At 53.1% G+C, this 19,420-nt stretch overlaps 4 protein-coding genes across 4 annotated transcripts; 2 read left to right on the top strand and 2 right to left on the bottom strand.

Moving 5' to 3' along the window:
- Positions 1–7,272: 7,272 nt before the first annotated feature.
- A1O7_06067 (uncharacterized protein) lies at positions 7,273–11,334 on the bottom strand (the record flags this gene model as incomplete). The annotated part of the gene is made up of 1 exon (XM_007760073.1): positions 7,273–11,334. The coding sequence occupies one exon, from the start codon at positions 11,332–11,334 to the stop codon at positions 7,273–7,275; it is 4,062 nt and encodes a 1,353-aa protein (XP_007758263.1).
- A 1,992-nt stretch (positions 11,335–13,326) lies between these two features.
- A1O7_06066 (uncharacterized protein) lies at positions 13,327–15,069 on the top strand (the record flags this gene model as incomplete). The annotated part of the gene is made up of 2 exons (XM_007760072.1): positions 13,327–14,166; positions 14,227–15,069. 2 exons carry the CDS (start codon positions 13,327–13,329, stop codon positions 15,067–15,069), a joined length of 1,683 nt encoding a protein of 560 aa, XP_007758262.1.
- A 792-nt stretch (positions 15,070–15,861) lies between these two features.
- On the top strand, positions 15,862–16,509 carry A1O7_06065 (uncharacterized protein; the record flags this gene model as incomplete). Its single annotated transcript, XM_007760071.1, has 1 exon — positions 15,862–16,509. The coding sequence occupies one exon, from the start codon at positions 15,862–15,864 to the stop codon at positions 16,507–16,509; it is 648 nt and encodes a 215-aa protein (XP_007758261.1).
- Positions 16,510–17,699: 1,190 nt separating this feature from the next.
- On the bottom strand, positions 17,700–18,872 carry A1O7_06064 (uncharacterized protein; the record flags this gene model as incomplete). The annotated part of the gene is made up of 2 exons (XM_007760070.1): positions 17,700–17,818; positions 17,891–18,872. The coding sequence occupies 2 exons, from the start codon at positions 18,870–18,872 to the stop codon at positions 17,700–17,702; spliced, it is 1,101 nt and encodes a 366-aa protein (XP_007758260.1).
- Between the last annotated feature and the right edge of the window lie 548 nt (positions 18,873–19,420).

Genomic DNA, 19,420 nt, shown 5'->3' with positions numbered 1-19,420 from the left:
TCCCACGTCGGCTCCTGAGACTACCAAGATCGATCGAGCTTCAGCAAAGCCTCACTACTATGTAACCCTCCTGTCGGAGCGAGGCGAAACAGCCCGTGCTGCGGCTTCTGCATATAACAATCCGGTGGGGAAGAGGCATATCTACAGAACGACCGACCCTGGCAGATAGAACCTATGGTGGACGATTCGCTGACCACACAGCATGAGCATTATGGCGCCTTGCTCCAAGGTGCTTGTCCCTGCGAGCTCGACGACGGGCCGCCTCCATCCACGTCGTCCGGTTCGTGACCAACCTGCCACGCCATTACATACTATGTAGTATTAAACCAGCTCTTCTCGTCTTTGCTGTCTGGGCATGCGCCTTGCGGACATGGTTGAGGAGAGCTACAACAACGCTGCTGGACATTCGTAACGAAATGCTTCGAACGCTGGAACCGTCGAGTTTGCATTGTCACAATGCCCGCTGGACCGCATGCAGAAGATCTCCAGGAGAAGCAACAGCGGCCTATGCTTGCTCTCTCCGACAACACTCTGACCTCTCCACGCGCTTTCCCGGGCCCGAAATCTCCGTTGCTACGGAGTACATGCCTCTCATGTACAAACGAGCCACTTGTACTCCGGGTACATGTTCACCGTCCCCCTGCGAGACTCCGCCGTTGCAAATTGTTTTCTCATTGCCCTGGGAGTAGTACTGGCACGCACGGACTTAAAGCATCGATATCTCCAGGTCGTTGACCAATTTGGACGATAAAATTGGCACATCTTGGAGCATGTCGAGGACTAGGCACTGCTTCTTCGAAACGTTCGGCGCTTGTGCGCTGAATTTCTGCACGAATCTATGAACGACTAGGATGGATTGAGGGCTACAACTCCTGAACTTCAAGTTGGGCTTAAGTCTTGACAAGGACTATCCTGGGCGTACGGGATATTTGCCCTTTGGATGTCTCCGAGATTCACACAGCTGATGACGTTGTGGTTCGCCCAGGTGAGGTCCTCGAGGAAGCCACATACGGCTGGTCAGCCGGACATGTTTAATGAAGGTCCTACAGTTGAAAGATTCAGCCAGAGACTGACGTGTTTTGCAACCTGTTCAGTAGCATGCGGAAAAGGTTGGGCGAGCTGGGATGCCCACGTTGCACAAGCAAGAAGCATAATTCATGGACGATTCAGGGGCACTGTACTCCGTATGGTTTTCTCGGATGTCGTTATGCTCGAATTGGTGGGCGGTTGGCCAACTCCCTTTGCGGCTCTTCGCGAAACACAAGCCCAGCTACTGACGGCTTTCGCGACGGCGCTCAGCCCACATCGCTGCTGCCACACCATCTATTGAGTGAAATGACTAAATGGTCGCACAGTCCTGCTGATGCAATTTCAGCCATGCAGCAGAGCTTCTGCTGAGGTGCATTGGCAGATTTGCAGGTTGGTGCCGATGCAAATGCGGCACGATCGAGGTAGGAGGGACACCGTTATTGACATGCTTGTATGGTCGACCAACTCAGTTGGCAAACCTCTAATTGACTTGTCAATCCTCCTACAACTCTCCGTCGCTGGGTTCCAGTACGCACTAAGCCTCGCTGGCATGGAGACAACTCTCTGTTCAAACTGCTTCTCCCCGATCACACATGGAGGACCAACAAGTTCCGTTGCACCACTATCTGTCCCAGCAGCCACCGACCCGTATCATCCTACCAATGTCTCCAACAGCATTGTGCTCGACTGGCCGCTTCTTCTGTACGCCGCTGTGATGACACCAACTCATGCTACGCAATAGCATGTCCCGACTGTCCTCATCCGCGACAACTTCAAGTTTTGAGTCGGATCACCCTTTTTCCCTGCATGTCTGGATGTGGATGTCCTGTTATTCCACGATTGCTCTCCCGGGTACTAGTATTTGGATCAAACTCACCCAAGGCATTGCGCGATTCCTGCAATGGTCCTATGGGTCGGGATGGGCGACTGTCGACACGCCCTAGAAGTTGGACCAGCCTTATTTCCATACGAAACTTTCGTCTCAATCAGTGGCATACATAAGTACTTGTACTCCTCACCTTCTCAGATCATCTCGACGTTTCCGCAAGCCAAGCCACTCTGACAACGGGGGAACCTGCGTGAGGACAACATATGTGGACCAACACAAATCCGTGTATCCTCGTTTATGCATGACGGCTTCTTGAATGCCTTAGCCCGATTCCAGTGGTGCTTCTTCACGGCTTGTAAGTGCCACTGCTGGAACTGATACAGAAGCTTGTGCGATTTCACCTCAGCGGCCAAATGACTGCACTCACGGACAAGGAAAGGCCGTCCCGTCAAGTAGCGTGCTCTACCTGGTCTTGTGGACTATATTGACAACTTGCACGACTCTAGCTCTAGGGGACGGAGGCTTCACACGAAGACAAGTCTTCGGAGTTTTGTCCCGCAGAGATCGACTCTCTGCGGACCAGGCAGCTCTACGTGGTGAAAGCGGATTACCGCCGCGACTTCACATCTGCGTTAGAGTCCGTGATATTGGGAGAAGGCCTTGGCACTTTGTCTAACAACATCTACTGTCGTCGGAATCGGATAGTCAGCATCGATATGCTCTCGGAAATTTGGTCAGGCAGGCCTAGACGAATAAAAAGTACTTACTTAGTATACGGTGAGACGAATAAGAGGACTAAATATGGCTGCAGGATAAATTGATACAATAGATAGTTCCCTCGTGCGACGTGTGTATAATTAAGATGTTATAAATAATATAGACACAGCAGGTGCTATACATAGTACTTAGTAGAGATTCTATACTTAGTAGTATATACTAATTAGTAAGTAAATGACAACTATAGAGATATACTAGTATTATTGTACTATATTAAGTTAGTAAATATAGGATATAGTACTAGTACCCTCTCCGTACCCGGATTACTTTATTCCGTTATCTAAACTCTAAGTAAGTAGTACTTAGTATACCCGCACGGCCGTTACTATGAGTTCCTACTAGTACTATAGCGAAGACCGCGTTACGGGTATACCTACGAGTTTAAACAATGAAATAAAGTAATCTTACTTAGTACGGAGAGGTTAGCTAAGTATTAAGTAGTACTAAATAACACTAAGCCTCAAAAGGAAAATTCGTACTACTATTAAAGAAAAGAACACTAGCAAGTAAGTACTTTTAGCTTCGGTATAGCCCGCCTAAGGGTGGGTTAAACCAGTCTGAGATCGATCCCAGACCGATCTGGAAGCGATCTGGAAGCGATCTGAGATCGATCTGGGACCGGTCTGGGACTGAGCTGAGACCCTGAAAGCGGTTTTGGTAACTATTCCACTTAAGGTCTCAGCTCGGTCCCAGACCGATCTCAGATCGCTTTCAGACCGGTTCCAGATCGGTCTGGGATCGATTCAAGATCGATATAGTGTAAATAAAAAAAGGTCGCGAGTTCGAATCTCTTTTTTCTGGAGTTTTTATTTTTTATTTCTTTATTTTAGTATAATACTTAACTTTTCTTACGAGTTTTTTTATTTATATTTACTATATTTTTTACGCTTGATAAATATATACTAAAGATATAGTAAATATACTTATTTAACCTAATTAAGTATACCACGATCCTAGATCGGTCTCAAACCACTCCAGATCAGTTGAATCGATCCAGCTGATCCAGATCAGTCCCAGATCGGTCCCAGACCACTCCAGATCGGTCTCAAATCGGTCTCAAATCGCTAAATCGGTCTCAGCTCGAGCTGAACCCGGGTCCAGACCGGGTTAGACCCCCTAAGGGGGGCAGCTTAGAACTTGAACTGAACAACTTGAAGTGCGCTCTACGCGAAGCCATCTATTCTCTCTGACCCTGCCGGGGCGCAGGTGATGTCGTCGCTAGGTGCGAACAGAGGCCGCCAAGCTCAGGAGTTCATCAATGCCGCACCCTTGGCCAAGACTCCATGACCCCAATGTCATGAGGACAACGTTGGACGCATCATAAGTACATACTAAGTACTTATGAGCTTCCACCCCTGGCGCAGCTGCATGACAGAGTTGCCAGGCTCACCAATCCGCTCTTCAGGGTCTCGTCGCTGTAGTGTGCCAGACGGTCCTGTGCTGTAAAAAGTCGCGGAGAAGAAGACCATGGTGGTCCCAGGTCGCAACTTGAACCTGAGTCCGATGTCTGAGACTTGCCTTTGTTCCTTCGGGATCACCCCCGCAGACGATGCCATGGGCTGATCTTGAGTGCCACCGAGATCCGCAAGGACCATGCTGCCCGCTGGCCGCCGTAGGTCTTCCTCGAGCTCTGCGAGCAAGAAGTCGAAGAACATGAGGCAGTACGGAGTATGTGAGGGCCTCTGCACCCTCCTGGGTCAACAGCTGAGCGGCCTGGACGACTTACATAAGTACTCAATAGTACTTTGCCAAGACCTGTGCGATCGGCCAATATCAGTCCTCCCCAGGAACCGTAGGCGCTGCACAACATGTAGAGCTTGAAAGCGATGTCCAATGGGTGAAACATGAGCAGATCCGTGCGTGTATTGGACGTTGATCCATGGCGAAGAAATCCTTCAGGCGATGTCGATTTGCCCATCCGACTTTGAATGTATGCGAAGGCGTCGAGCTGGCACGAACTCGTGGAGCGAATGCGGCGGTGGGGTATGTCCCGCCATCTGCACCAGACGGATCTGCCGAGCACAGCTGCGCGAGCACATCGCGACCTATGCTGGCTGGTGTGCAAATACTTGCACCAGCAAGAAGCAAGACCTAGGGGCGCAGGCACCAGGTGGTCGTGATACAGCAACTCTGTTGAGTTGTTCGGCAATCGTCCTACCCGACCTGGTGTAAGTACTTAGTATGTACATAGCATGCGGGAGAGGCTTCGGTAAGATGTTCTAGTCAAGAGCTCGTCTGCCGATAGAGACTTCGCGGCCACGAAGTTTCCGATCGCGCTGCTCACGCTTGACGTAGGAGGAACGCCACGAGCGGGACCTTTTGAGACTGAGGTGTTGGACGGGCAGTTCGCGTTCCGCTATCGACGAGGTTGTTGGAAAGCGAGAGGACGTCTCTGGCGATGCTCTCGTGAGCCTCCTGTGGTCACCACTCGCCCACACTGCTGGTGACGCTGGGAACCACAACGGCATCAGCGTCGACAAACGAAGCCCTAACACCGAGAGGTCACACGTAAGGTGACTCGCATGGACGCATAGACGAGGTTCCTGGTCGTCTCTCGAGCTCTTTCTGCGTGGACTCCAGGGGAGATCACTGCATTTTCTGATCCGGCCAACTGTGGAAAGCCGCTCAGAATGTCGTTGAAGTTGTCGCCGCTGCCACCAGCCGTGCTGATAACTCATTGTGGTTCTTAGCAGCGTGTGGTGACTTCTTGTCTGGGTTGCCGTCGATTATGTCACAGTTGCGCCACGATGCGACCTTGTTGACCGTTGCGACCCAGCCACCCAAGAGTCGTTACGAAGCTCATGCCGGTGCAAGGAAAAGGATGTCTCGGTGGCGGCTTAAAACTTGTGAACCCCGGTCCCAGCCACATCAGCACTGCCGCCTGTACGAGCATAGGGCAGGGGCAACAGCCGGACAGACCTGAAGGGCCACCAGGCGAAAAGATCACTGACGCGTCCGCTTCGACGAGCAACCGCGTCATGGCTTCTGTGCAGACGTAGGCAGGTGCAAGAATGGAAGCCGAGCAGGTTTGTAATCAAGCAGGGCACCTGATGCTGCAATAGAAGCATAGTCCGACGGCGACGATTCTGATTCCACACGTTGCAGTCTCCGTCAATTTCTGGTCCCAGGGATGCGTCGCGACGGGGCCGCTCAAGAAAAGAACTCGTCGCGATGTATTAGAAAGAGGTGTAAATTCTTTCCTTATCGATGCGGGTTCAGGGGAGGCGGCGAAATAGTGGATGCGAAGTAACAGTGTATCTGTAGTACTCGCTTGACCAGAAATTAAGGTGGACAAAAAGAGCGTTGCGTTGAAGCACCCATTCCTGGACATATTCAGTCAGATCACGGCCTTCAAGAATTGCAAAAAGAATTGCCTCCGTTGAGAGTCGAACTCAAGACCTCGGCATCACTGTAGTATGGTACTAGTCTGTGTTTGATGTTAGAATCGCGATATACACCCCGGTATATGAACTGAAACTTACGCCGCGCTCTACCAACTGAGCTACAAAGGCAGGATTGAGTCTCCCGGGAATTATTGGCGAACTTTAAGATACTACAATATGTATCCAGCAATAATGCTTCCCCCTTCTATGTGTGGGCTAAATAAGCGCTAACCGATCAAAAGGCCTACCTACCTCCAATCACTGTAGGCCAATGGGATCCGGGAAGCTCCCAACGAACCCCGCCAGCCGACAACACTTCCAAGGTTGATTTCTGTGACCGACGCATGCTTGCAATACTGTCACTACTAGACTTGGAACAGCTACCCGAATGGCATACAGAAAGGATCCTCGCCCGGACAGATCGACTCAACAAGTTGGAAGCAGTTGCCCACGTACGGTGCGAAAGACGCACACCCATAGGGGTCAGGCATTCGGCTTCGGTGCCCGCTATTCTCGTCCCGTCCATGACAGGACAGACAGCCTAAGTCTGTCGTGGCCGTCCTCTCTGGTTGCTGTCCCAGTCAGCAACACTCTCATCAGTTTGTACCGTGGATTGGGGTATCATGTCCTGTACCCATCGCAAGATATACGCTCCCCTCGCCTGTCGTGCAATCCTCAACCCTCCTGCACTCCAACGTTGCGTTGCCGTTGCATTTGCCAGGCTTCTCTCTGAACCAGGTCTGCCAATATAAGTTGCTAAAGGGACAACGGAAATACTTTTTTGAATTCATACTCGCTCAATACGCTAGCTTGCCTACGAACACACACCTTTCGTCAATCGCCGTGCAGCGTCTTCAAGACTTTTCTGCACAGAGACTTGCCAGCTTCACAGCACCTACACGCTGCCCGTGCCATAGTGCTTTCGTGCATTCTTTCCCTAAACGGCAGTCTCCCATGCTGACCATAGACCACGCCAATACCGCTTCTTGCTACCAATGCTTTTCCAATACAGCCAATGCCTCAATGTCCGATCGCTGTCGTCTGATAAACTGCTGTCGATACATGAGGACCGCCTTGTAGGTTCAAAATGGTTGCGCATTCCATCTCTCACAGATGATTTTGATCGCCTGTGTCGGCGAATGATTATCTGGTAAGTCTGCATGAACTACAATGCGTATGGGTTCATGGATCGAATGGTCAAGCATCTACGGGATATGTCAGTGACGGCACGATAGGGCGACGATGGGTCGGAACTTACGGTGGACTCTTCGTGAGGTCGGTCTTCAAGATGACCGGCACACGAGTCATCTCAGTCACGTCCTGGATGTATTCACCACCTTCCTCTCTCAACTTGAAATAGCTGAGATACTTCTCTTTGTCGGTCAGATTATTCTCTGGAATGTTACCACCCGCCTTGGCAATTCTGGAGTCCGACTGGGTCCTGACAGGTCCGGTTGATGAGCCTCCATTACGGCTGGGAGATGGTGGCAAACTCTGAGTAGATCGGTCACCTTGGTTGTTCAAAGACACTCCTGATGCCATCTCTGTGAGCTCGGACGTGCTGTCGTCCTCGTCGTCGTCGAAAAGCGCATCAACATCATCGGTCGACATGGTATTGCTGTCAGTCTGTTTGCGTTGGGATTCGTATCGTTCTTTGGCACGTTCTCTGGCAGATTCGGTTGCACTGTTCGTACCCTTGGTACTTGCTGACCCACGAGGTCTCTCATCTTCAGGGATGTAAGCAGATGAGGGAACGCCCTTTTCCCAATAGAGCTCGAGGACTCTTTCATCCTTGCGGAATTCGGCTTTCTTGAGCGGAAGCTGGTCGCAGTGAACACGCTTCTCAAAGCCGTACTCTGGGATGAGGATATCAAAGGCAGACTCGTACACACAAATGACGATACCCTCACTGATGAGATCGCCGCCAATTTCTTTGCTCTTCTTGTCCATGAGTCGGCAGGATTCGATGTGGACGCTCTGCTCCTGTGCCGCATGAGCGGAATCTTTCTTGTTGTTGCATTGTTCCGCCGTCTTGGCCAAGCTCTCCAAGTCTTCGTTGAATTCGACACTGCCATTGGACAGAGCAGCCTCCAACTGGCGGTGGACGACAATGTCGGCGTATCGGCGCGAAGGATTGGTGAAATGGCTATACAGAGGCAAGTTCAAAGCAAAGTGCTGGCGATGGTCGTCTCCGATTTGGTTGCCGATGTAATACTTGGCACGCTGAAGGGTCTTGACCAGGAGCGTCTCCATCCCCTTGCGTAGAGCGGCGTCCTCCACCTTGAAGAGACTGTTCTGCAAGGTGCCGCTGCTAGAGCTGTCGATGTCATAGCCGGCTTTAGTCATGCGGTCCACAAACGTCAGAAGTCGACGTGGGTTGGGAGGCGATTGTCTTCTCAAGAAAGCCTTGTCCGGCATGGCAGTAAAAATCTTTTGGGCGACATAGAAGTTGGCCTTGGCAGCAAGTTCTTCCATGATCTCGTGGGCAGCAGAAGTGGTGAAGATGTTCTGTTCAACTGGCACATTCTCATCGTCGAGCTGATAAAGCAGTCGGAGCGGAGCGATGTTCGCAGAACGGTTGCCGAAGCGAGCTTCTCGGAATTTGTTCGCCAGCTTGTGCAAAGTCTTGATGTCCTCGACGGTGGCGCCTTGTAGTCCTGCTTGCTCGCCGCCCCTGATAACGGCGTCAATTGTCTTGTACGACAATTTGCCTGAACTCTGGATGATGGACTTCTGGATGGTGGGTTCTCCCTCGATCTGGCCAGTTTCGCTGTCGACCTTGAAGATTACGCTCACTGTCAAACGGCCCTCACCTGGAAGGAGGGAGCAAACCTCGGCACACAGTTTGGGCGGCAGCATGTTGACGGCTCTGGTCATCAAATAAACGCCAGTTCCTCGCTTCTTGGCCTCGCGGTCCACCAACGAGTTTGCCTTGACAAAGTGCGCCACATCCGTAACGTGGATACCAAGTTCCACCAATCCGTTGTCAAGCTGTTTGATGTGAAGTGCGTCGTCGAGTTCATTGGTGCCATTAGGGTCGATTGTGAAGGTCCGCTCATTGCGGAGATCAAGACGAGGACTCAAGCTTTCCTCACTCTCAGTCTTTAGCGACCAGTCATCCCACCCAACACTCTTCAGAACCGCATCGGAAAACTCGTCGGAACCGAAATTGTTGTCTCGCAGCAATGCGTCAGTCTCCACACGAAGATCGCCCATCTCCCCAAGCTGCTCAACCAGCGTGCCAAACGGATGCAAAGATGTGATGGGCCAGCGCTTTATGCAGGCCACGAAGATTCTGTTAGCGTAATCCATGTGCTTGTCGACAAAGTCTCGAGGGGCTTGCTCCGTGGGGATCGCAATCAGGGGGACACGCTTGTCAGTAGGCTTGAACCAGACGATCTTAGGTTTGTCCTGCATACGAGACTCGGATCGCGAATGTCCACCGTCACGTTGCTGTCTCTCAGCCTCTTGTTTCTCTTTGGTGGCCTGACTGCTTGGGCGCAAAAGACCGAGGGTCCCAGAGAACATTTGCCCTGCGACACGCTCAATAACTGCAACGACGTGACCGGCATAGAGTGGCTTTTGCTCATCGCTGATTTCCTCTTCCTCCATGAGAAGGAGGCTCTGCCCTTCGACCTCAACATCATCATTCTTCTTTTGTGTCGGGCGTTGACGAAGACTGCCACGTCGGCGAATGCTACCATCTGGTGCAATGGACGCGGTATCAGTAGTCGAGGAGGTATCACTCTTGCCATTCTGACCGGGACCTGATGAGCGAGTATCAGTAATGTCCTTGCGTTTCTTCTTTTCTTCCTTTTCACGCTTCTGGCCCCAGACTTCATCCACATCAAGCAGCTCGACGGCGACCAAGTCCCCCTCGAGAGCCCGGTTTCGGTCTTTACTGCCGCAGATGAAGATGTCGGCGTCGAGATCGCTCGTGGTGACGTAGGCGTCGGAACGATTCTTTTTGTTCACGCGAAGAATGCCGGCAACCAGCTGGCCGTCATTGAGCAGAGCAGGAAGGGTAGCTTGGGGGAGGTAGGGAGTAAAGAGGGTCTTTCTCTGCTGTTGCTGTTGCAAGCCCATTGGAGGGGCATGCTGGCTGGCTTGGAGGCCACCGAGCTGGGCACCCTGCAATGCCTGTAGCTGAGCAATTTGCAGAGCATTCAACTGCTGACCGGCAGGCATAAAGCCGGGCATCATCATCTGACCCTGCTGCAATTGAACCAGTTGAGGTTGGCCGGGATATTGGAAGCCACTCATGGAGCCCATAGACTGATTGATCGATCCACGGTTGCGGTGGCCTGGCTGGAAACCCATGCCCTGAGGTTGACTGAACTGGCCCATTTGCTGTTGTGTCTGATCAGTAGGTTGTTGATTATTCTGCTGACGCCAATTTCCTTCGAAGTTTCGAGATCCTTGTCTCGTATGACTGTTCTGGCTTCCACGGCGTTGGAGATCGGACTGGTTACCTGCACCAGCATCACCTTGAGGTGGGAATTGGAAGGCGCTATTCCCGCGGCCAGCTGCACCGCCACCACGAACACCTCCAGCAGCCATACTCTGACTGCGACTGTGACCGACATTGCGAACATTGCCAGCGCGGCCAATACCAAGACCTCCGGGGGTGACAGGCGTGGAAAGCCTATCGTCAGATGGAGTGGACGCCACCGGGCTTTCTACAGTGCCAGCAGCACCTGGGATAGGAAACTGGAAACCGGCCGCGGTCCTCTTCTTCTCTGCAAGCTCGGCAGCCTTCTTAGCTTCGGGGAGTGCGAGTGAGTGACGCCGTGCATGGCCACTTTGTGCAGAGCCTCCTCTTGTGTTTCCGCGTCCCCCGGTATTTTCACGGTTCTGCCCGAGAGCCTGCTGGTTGAAGTCGCCATAGGCAGTGCCGGCAGCGCCAGCAGAAGGTGCTGGGGGAGGTCCCATAGCCATACCCGGTAGGGCGGACTGATTCCGTCGATGAGCAGCAGGCTGAGTTGGGGGATTGCCCTGCATTCCCATCTGCTGCTGCATCTGAGGAAACTGGAAGTTGGGGTTGTTGTTTGGGGGGAGCCCTGAAAGATTGGGTTGCCCTTGGACAGGGGAATAGGCAGGCATGCCTTGCAAAGGTTGCTGGATTATGCCCATGTTCACATACTGCTGATGAGTGGCAGCGATTTGTTGCTGTTGTTGTTGAAGCAATTCAATTTGTTGCTGAAGAGCCAGCTGTTCCATCATGAGCGGGGTGAGCTCAGAGGGACTTCGTCGATGGGCGATATGGAGTCTGCGCCCTGCAGGGCCTGGCACGCCAGATTGACCTGGTTGCGCCATCTTGTGTTGTGTGCAGAATTGAACTGTGTTTCCTAGCTCTTCTTTTCGCTCGAGCTGGCGAGCTTGAGAGAACTGGTGGAGGGATAAAGGACAATGCTTCGGGCTGTTCAAGAAAGCTCGTGCACAGGGAAGGGAAGGATGCCAAGCTGTAGGTGAAAGTCAGTACAGACTAGATTACATGACAGCGATGTTCTGATTAAAGACGACGGGATGGATGCTTAGGGAAGAATGTGCATGGGATGATGTCCGCTCAAGCGCGGCGCAAGGAGATGATGAGACTCACCAGAAACTTGCCGAGCAACCTCTGTATGGCAAGACTGTTATCGATACTCTCAACCTGGCTTTGGCGTGTACCGCTCGAACGTTGGGAAACGATGGTTATGAAGCTGGATGGAATTGGGTATTCTGTTGACAAGATCTGGATCCTACGGTCGAGGTGGAGTGACCGGGCAGCGTCGGGGTCAGTGAAGAGACTAAGTGCGACGGTAGCGTAGAGCTGATGGCCGTCGCGATGGCAGTGATGACAGCTCAGGTGCAAGCAGGAATCGCTAATCGTGACTGCTAATATGGTGCAACAGAATCTGGTTGCAGGCAGGCTCAACCCGACGTAAGATTCTTTTGGGCGAGGGAAGGACAGGAAACGGAAGTCGACGGGGACGATACCCGCAGTGGCGGAGGGCAGGAGCACACGAGGGAGTGACTCGGCAGGTTTCAAGGATTGTCTGACCAACGTGCAGCGATAGAGCAAAGACAGAATGGAGGGAGAGGATGATGAGCAAGAAAGAGGACGACGAGAGGAGGGGAGACCGAGATGGGGGATGGGGATGGGGATGTGGATGTGGATGGAAGGGGGACGTGTCTGTAAAAGGTCTTGGTGTTCTTCTGCTAGTGTGCGAGTTGTGTGCGGCGCAACGAAAGGCTCCCAGTGAGGCCACAGCTAACACTTGGTTCATGCTCACTCGCTTACTGGTACGCCATGGAGAGTACCGCAAACTCTCTAGACATATCTTCCTGCCCTATTGGCGACGTAGCCGTGTATCAGATCACCTTTGGCCCCCTCTTTTGTCTGTATGCTCCGTAGAAAGAACAGACCATCGCCGCCCTTGCCCAATTCTCCCTTTCACTTGGTCGCACACATCGGGTGAGGAGCTTCGTCAAGCGCTGTGCAAGGGGTACCAAGTGAAAAGAAGTATCTCTTGTTGATCTAACTACGTTGCCAGCCTTCTTAGACACCGAAATACCGCCCAGTGAAATCATGAACGGCTGTGATTCAACTGCACAATGGGCGCAAAATCGTTGATGCCAAGACATGTTGCGGCGTCACAAGCCGGTGTCCGCCCGTACTTACTGTGTACAGGGGGCTCTCCAGGCCCCAGTTTAGGCTTCCTTGGGCGCACATCACCCGGCGACCCAGGCGAGACCTTCCCCACCACGCTCTAACTGAAACACCCCTGCCATTCGCGGTCGTCTGAGACTCGAACCAACTCTTTCTTTGTTAACTGCCAAAGAGTCCATCCGATGGAACTTCAGCACACTCAAGTCTTGCCCCGTGATCGTCCATCAGCCAGCCCTGGCGCCTCGTCTCGGCTCCCCAGATCTCTCGGCGCCATCGACGCGTTCGGCAAGTCGTTGCATTAACGGCAGACTTTGGTACGCTCAGCAGTGCAGAGGACAGCCTCGCTCGAACAGTGCTCATACACTCTTCCGCGACAAGTCAGCTGTCGACGCGTCTCTGACTGTGAGCAGTCTCTGCTAGCGGTTCTCAACAGCCGGCGTTCAGCTTTTCTGGTTTAGTCGCGACCATTTACAAACTTTCACCCGACGGCCGCATCTCTCACCACCATCAATCATTTGGACTCCTCGACTGCCATTGGTCGGCTTGAGCACCTCGACATCACGCAGCTTGCGTATAATTCCCAAAGTGGTCTTGACAGTCCGTCCACCGCATGAGTCAAGGGTGGTTGGCCCAAGCCACGGTCACGTGCCATCAAGATGACCAAACTTCATGCTTCGCCCTTTTCAGCCAGAAACAGTCCCAGAGGTCGAAGGAATGACGACAGTCCCTCGCGGCAACTACAATGGGAATTGGACCGGGCATTGGGTCAATTACAGTTACACGAAATCGAAAGTTCCAAGCTTCATGCCTATCAGAAGCGTCAGCAGCAGGACGAGCTCGATGCCCGAGAAGCGGCCCAGGCTCATGTTCATCAGCTAGAGCTCAATGCTGCCAGCGCCCAGCATGAGGTTGTACGAAAGCAGGCCGAGGCTGTCCTCCAGGCCTACATCAAGAAGGAGGAAGAAGAACGACGAAGGCGTGAAGAAGACGAGCGAAAACGGTTAGAGGAGGAAGAACGACGAAGAAAGGCAGAGGAGGAAGCCCGCAGAAAAGCTGAGGAGGAGCTCAGAGCTCGAAAGGAGGAAGACGAGCGTCGCGAAAGGGAGGAGCGTGCTCGACAGGAGGCGGAACGTCGCGCGAAAGAGAAAGCTGACGCAGAAGAAAAGGAACGGAGAGAAAGGGAAGCTGAGCAGCGGAAGCAGCAAGAGGAGAACGCAAAAGCTGAAAAGGAAGCCGCTCTTCGGAAGCTGCAAGAAGAAGAAGCGGCCGCTAAAGCAGCACCAACACCCCAGCCAAGTCAAGCTCCTTCTTCGGATATCGAGCAGCAACACCGCGAATACCTTGCTCTCCACAAGAAGCTGAAGACCTTTCGATCAGAGTTCTGGACATCGACCAGAAAGGACCCAGCCTTGAAGCCACACGTTGGTGACATGCGACGGGCCATTCGAACAAGTGTGGGACAACTGACCGATGACAAGGCGGCTAACAAAGTAGCGGTAAGTATCACTAGCCGCACTTTGGCGTAGGAATGACCTCTATACTAACATATATTACAGCACGATCGAGTCAAAACAACTCTGCTTCGAGCACTGAAGGAGCTGCCATCGCCTCCAGCATCTGTCAGCGAGTTCTTACCAGTACATCTCAACCTTGGGGACAATGGTGCGACCACAGTCCCATCGTTGGCTCTGTATCTTCTCTCGATTTTCAGTAAAGCCGTCATCGCCGCCTTCGTTGGCGAATGCGCTGTCAACCCGAAGGCAGCTGAGCCGATCGGCACCCTGGTTGCACAGATCTTCTCGATGCCCGATCTCCAATTCGGCCGAAACGCACCTGCCGATGCTTCCTCCCGACCCACACCAAGTCAGTCGCTGATACCGATTCTCATGTGCAAATTTCATGCCACGGCTCCTATCCTCTTTGGCATCTCTGGCTCCGAGTCCACCACAGCAGGCAAACTCCGGCTTGGCTGGCGTCTCGATAGGATGGATGATTCCGCCGACTCGAAACGCGCCTTTACGACTCAGAACAAACACTACGATCGTCTTACCGGCCTCGGTGTCGGGTACGCCTCTATTGCGCTGCGGAACTTCTCAAAGGCTAGATTCCAGAACCCATGGCCACCCGTGCATTTCTGGTCGAGTCTGGCGCATATCATCAACACCCGTCCGCAAGAGGTCCAGACAAGTCATCTCATCTTGTTGAAGAACATGTTGGAGAATAATTCCATCGATCGCTTTGTGCTCTTCTTTGGGGCTGTCGGCGTCGCAGCGTTGAGGCAGGCAGTTGTGGAGTTTCCGAAGACCCTGCCGCATGAGCTGCAGGAGAAGCAAGTGACCAAGTCATTGCAACTGATGGTGGAAGGGTGGAAGAAAGAGAATCATTTCTCACTTACGTAGGCTGCGGGCCTTTTCGCTACCATTGGAAGTGCGGAGATCCCAGACTCTCGAGACGCCAAGTACTACCCTTGGGTAACCGTGATGCTGCTGAGCAGTCGCACGAGGCGCTTTTGGTCCGCCACGGATTGTCTCAGCGGTACACATTCGGTATTAGTGATAGCGAGGTGTTGCGAACATGAATGAAGGCCATGCCAGCCGCAGATGGCAACCCACATGCTCCAGGGACAGTAGGAGTTTGAGGCCAAGATTCTCGTATACTTATTTTCTTACCGTTGACTGGCCTCACCACGAATCTCACGGCAGATGTCTCCACGTGCTTTGGACTCGACTGAACTCGAGCTCGCGAAGCGGAAAGGGCGTCTGGTGCGGGTCAGCTCATTCTCACCGGGCATACTGTGTACTCTGTACACGATGAAAACTCCGCACGCCTTTCTGCCTCGCCGCTTGGCCACTGCTCAGCCTTCGTATTACCCAACTTGGCGCATCTGAAGCTGAAGGCCTCCACCACATGCAAAGGGACAGCTGAGCAGCAGCGTCCTGCCGGAACAGCTGGATATGAGAGGGATGTAGGATATAATAGCTGAGGCAGAGCACGTCGCAGCTACAGCAGAGTGCATCCTCAGACATTGCATTGACCAAATCCTCGTGTTCCAGAACAGAAGCAGCCTCAAGTACACACAGCGAACCGGCATGGACCGCTTCTGCTCCCACGACCTTCACGAACGAATTCAAGTCCTACTCTCTTGAAATCCCAGTTCCCGGATCGGTAATCAAGCACAACCGCACTGCACAATGAATCGAAAAGTCCACCTCGTCCGCCACGCCGAGGGCCTGCACAATCTCCGCGACGATCCTACAATCCCAGATGCTCCCTTGAGCGAGCGCGGATTTGACCTCGCAGAGGACTTAGGCCGGCGCTTCATCCACGACAACTCGGACAGCGTGGGCGCCATGCTGGTCTCGCCGCTTCGCCGAGCCATCCAGACTTCGCTGGCGGCATTCCCTCGCGTCCTCGGCGCGGCACATTATCCCGTCAACTCGGGCAGAGGGGTCAGAACCGGTGGGGTGACTCTGCTCTTGGATCCGGACTTGCAGGAAATTAGTAGTCTGGCATGTAATGTCGGATCGCCGCCACGTGAGCTGCTGGAAGAGTTCCCCGAGATGGGCGCGCAGATTGGGGGTTTGCCGTCCAGGTGGTTCGAGAAGACGGGGTTGTGGTCGCCTGCTCGTGCCGCCGTCGCGCAGCGGAAAATCAGGATCCTGCAGCGGCTGTGGGACGTTTCCGAGGAGTTGCAGAGCAGTCCAGACGGGAGGGAGGATATCGTCGTGGTGACGCATGAAGGGATCATATTGGTACTCGTCCCAGACGCGGAGGTGCCGATGGGAGCTTACAGGACGTTTACCTTGGTCAAGGCGGGGACGGAAATTGTGCTTCGGTGAGGGAGGAAAGGGCCACCTGATTACGAGGAAAAGGACGCCGATAGAGTCGGAACGAATGCGAACACACACAGCAGGGCAGGGTTTCCCATCAGCTCGCTGGACAGTGAGCACTACATATACTCATCGTGCTGCTCTGCGGATTTCGGCCATGTGAAGAACTTTTTGGTGTGGTTTCTCCAAACCACAGAGGAGAACAGCAGGCAGTGCAGTGGTCGGCGTTGTTCGTCTCTTCCTGGTGCCTCTCTTGACCGCCGCGTCAATACTAAGTACTACTGTGAGCACAGCAACCGACCAGGCGGTGCAGAGCAAACGCATAACCATGTCACACGGCTTCTTGCATGGGCTTTATCTCGCTAAACATCACCCACTCCTAGTCCTTAGCCGTGACAACTTCAATATGGGCGAGAACCACGCCACCAGCCAGCATAAGATGTCAAAATCCTTTACCTCAGCACGACGGTTCGTGCCCCCTCTGGTTACTTCCCATATTAGACTACAGTATTCATGCCAGGCACACACTGTGCTCTGAGGCGTTGTGGCCGAGCATCTCGCGCAACGTGGGTGCGAGACCATCACCAGGTTTCACGGTCGCCGACCGGTGCCCTTTGATCGGATAGCCTTACAGCACGAGCTGGACGGGGGAGGTGGCTCTTCCTGTGTTCTGCATTGACTTCTACCCCATACTACCTAGTCTACCAGACTCTCGACCGTTGGCGGGCCTTTGTTGTGTTTAGATATGCAGAAGCAGTGCCAGCTACCTACTATGTAACTGACCTACCGCAACGGTTCGTCCTCGAAGCGAACCGGAATTTCTCCGGCATACTTTACTTTACCTGTCTGTCCATTCGTGTCCAGATGCAGTGGTTAGATTTCTTGGTCATACCAAGGCCTTACAGTCAGATACTCACAATGTCACAGTGTAGAAATATCCATTGCCATTGTTCTGCTGGGGAAAGTTTCTTGGTCTTCCCGTTTCTGATCCCCTTTCCACGTATTCTTTGAGGACAATTTCCCGTTACCTGAAAACTACCCTCGCACCTACCTTGTTGCTGTCCGATGAGACCAGCCTCCATATGTTACCTTGCCTCTTCGCGTCACGTCACAAGGTATCACTTCTCTCAAGAGGGGCTTACCTTTCTCAAGTTTTACGGTGGCGTCGAGACAAGGGCCCCGACTTGCTGGCTGGACCTTCACAAACATTGCAGCTCTCGTACTCTCGACTCCATAACTTCACCCAGGAAGTCCATTGGCACGCTCGCTCGGCACCACGGACATGTCATACCTGTGCCGGCTTTGGGGAACAACCACTCTAGCAAACAGTCAGTATGGAAAGGTCGCTTGCAACATTGGTAAGTCACGACGGGGGGCCAACTCAGCTCACCTTCCGGTTGTTCAACAGCCTCATAGCAGATCGGGCAGGGATCTTGGCCCTCGTATGGTCGGGCGATCGGCGCTGGCTGGACTGAGGAAGGGATCCTGAACCGGTCTCGAAGTTGGGGTTCCTGCAGGCCGGCAACCACCCACTTCAAAAAGTACCGGTGTCTGGTCCGTTCGTACCGTAAACTGTACGCTCTGAACGTGCGACCAGCAGTAAGGAGGAGATTTTCCTCTTCAATGATGTACCTCTCCACCTCGAACAATCGTCCATGAACCCGCGCAAGGCACTCCCGGGCAATCTCTAGGCCATCCTGCCCTGGAGAAGCATTCCCCAGAAACAGGTGGTCAATGGTGGCTTCCGAGTGGTGAATATCGGCGTCATTCTCTCGGAGAGTCCGGAGAACATGGGAGGTAGGCAAAGCCATCATATCCGCGGCCATGGCGGTGAATTGTTGGTTGACGTCTCTGAAAGCTTCCCTCAGGGAGACTATGCCGAGTTCTCGACTAGTGAGGAGATTCGTCGTGGCGGAGCCCTCGGATTCAGGTCCGGGGACTGTCCTTGCCTGGGGCTGGGGATCTCTACGGATGATGGTCGACAATTCCAACCAGCCAGGAACGGAGAAGGGGTCGGTCACGGTCCCAGTTACAATGTGGCCCCAGGTAATGTACACAAGGTTATTATCCCGGGATCTGAAGAGATCTCCCTCCTCGTCTGTTGAAATGAGCTCACTCAGTCGTAGGTCCTCGTCGACAATGTAGAGTCTCCCAGGTTGTGTAAAATGGTAGATAGGCAACCTATTGTAGCTCGTGATAATGTTGGAAAGGCGCTCAACCCGTAGTGCATTTTCGGCGAGATGAGCATAAAACAGTGACCCCAGCCAGATTTCTCCCGCGCGCCCTCTAATGAGAGAATTGAATTCGCAGAAGAGACGGAAGTGGCAAAGCTGTGGGCGTCGTGCCAAAGGTCCCTGGAAGAGCTGCGCCATCGCAGCGACGATTCGGTCAGCATCATTGTTAGCAACCCATAGCTCTGTCCACACGAAATCTACCATATGACGGCGGTGTTCATCAAGCAATGGATACTCCGCAGGTGGCGGGAGGGAGCCATTGAACTTCCGCATCACACTCACTGGGATGTTCGGAGTCAAATGTCTGAGTATCGACCGCACCTCTTCCTGTTGGTCCAGAGTCATCCCCCGGGGTAGACTGCTAGCAAGGCTTTGAACAACTCGTTGCATTTGACCTGGGGGAGCCGGGAGTAATTCGGAAGTGATGATTTCAGCTACTCTCAGTACGAGCTGATCCATGTCTATCGGCTCATCCTGCGGAGCGGGTTCGGGAGATTCGGTGGTGGCATCCATTATTTTGGTGTATCGGGATCTTCGAGCTTTGTTTGGAGCCAATAGGTTTTGTGACAGACAGACGACGAAATCGAGGAATACTATGTAGTTGAAGGTTTTAAGCAGCTGCCACCGTGCTCGACACCCAAACAAGGGAACTGCCTCAAAGGGACTGCCTCAAAGGGACTGCCTCA

Source organism: Cladophialophora yegresii, assembly GCF_000585515.1.
Source record: "Cladophialophora yegresii CBS 114405 chromosome Unknown aczIN-supercont1.4, whole genome shotgun sequence".
Taxonomy (NCBI): Eukaryota; Fungi; Ascomycota; class Eurotiomycetes; order Chaetothyriales; family Herpotrichiellaceae; genus Cladophialophora; species Cladophialophora yegresii.
This window is presented reverse-complemented; position numbering and strand designations above follow the sequence as displayed.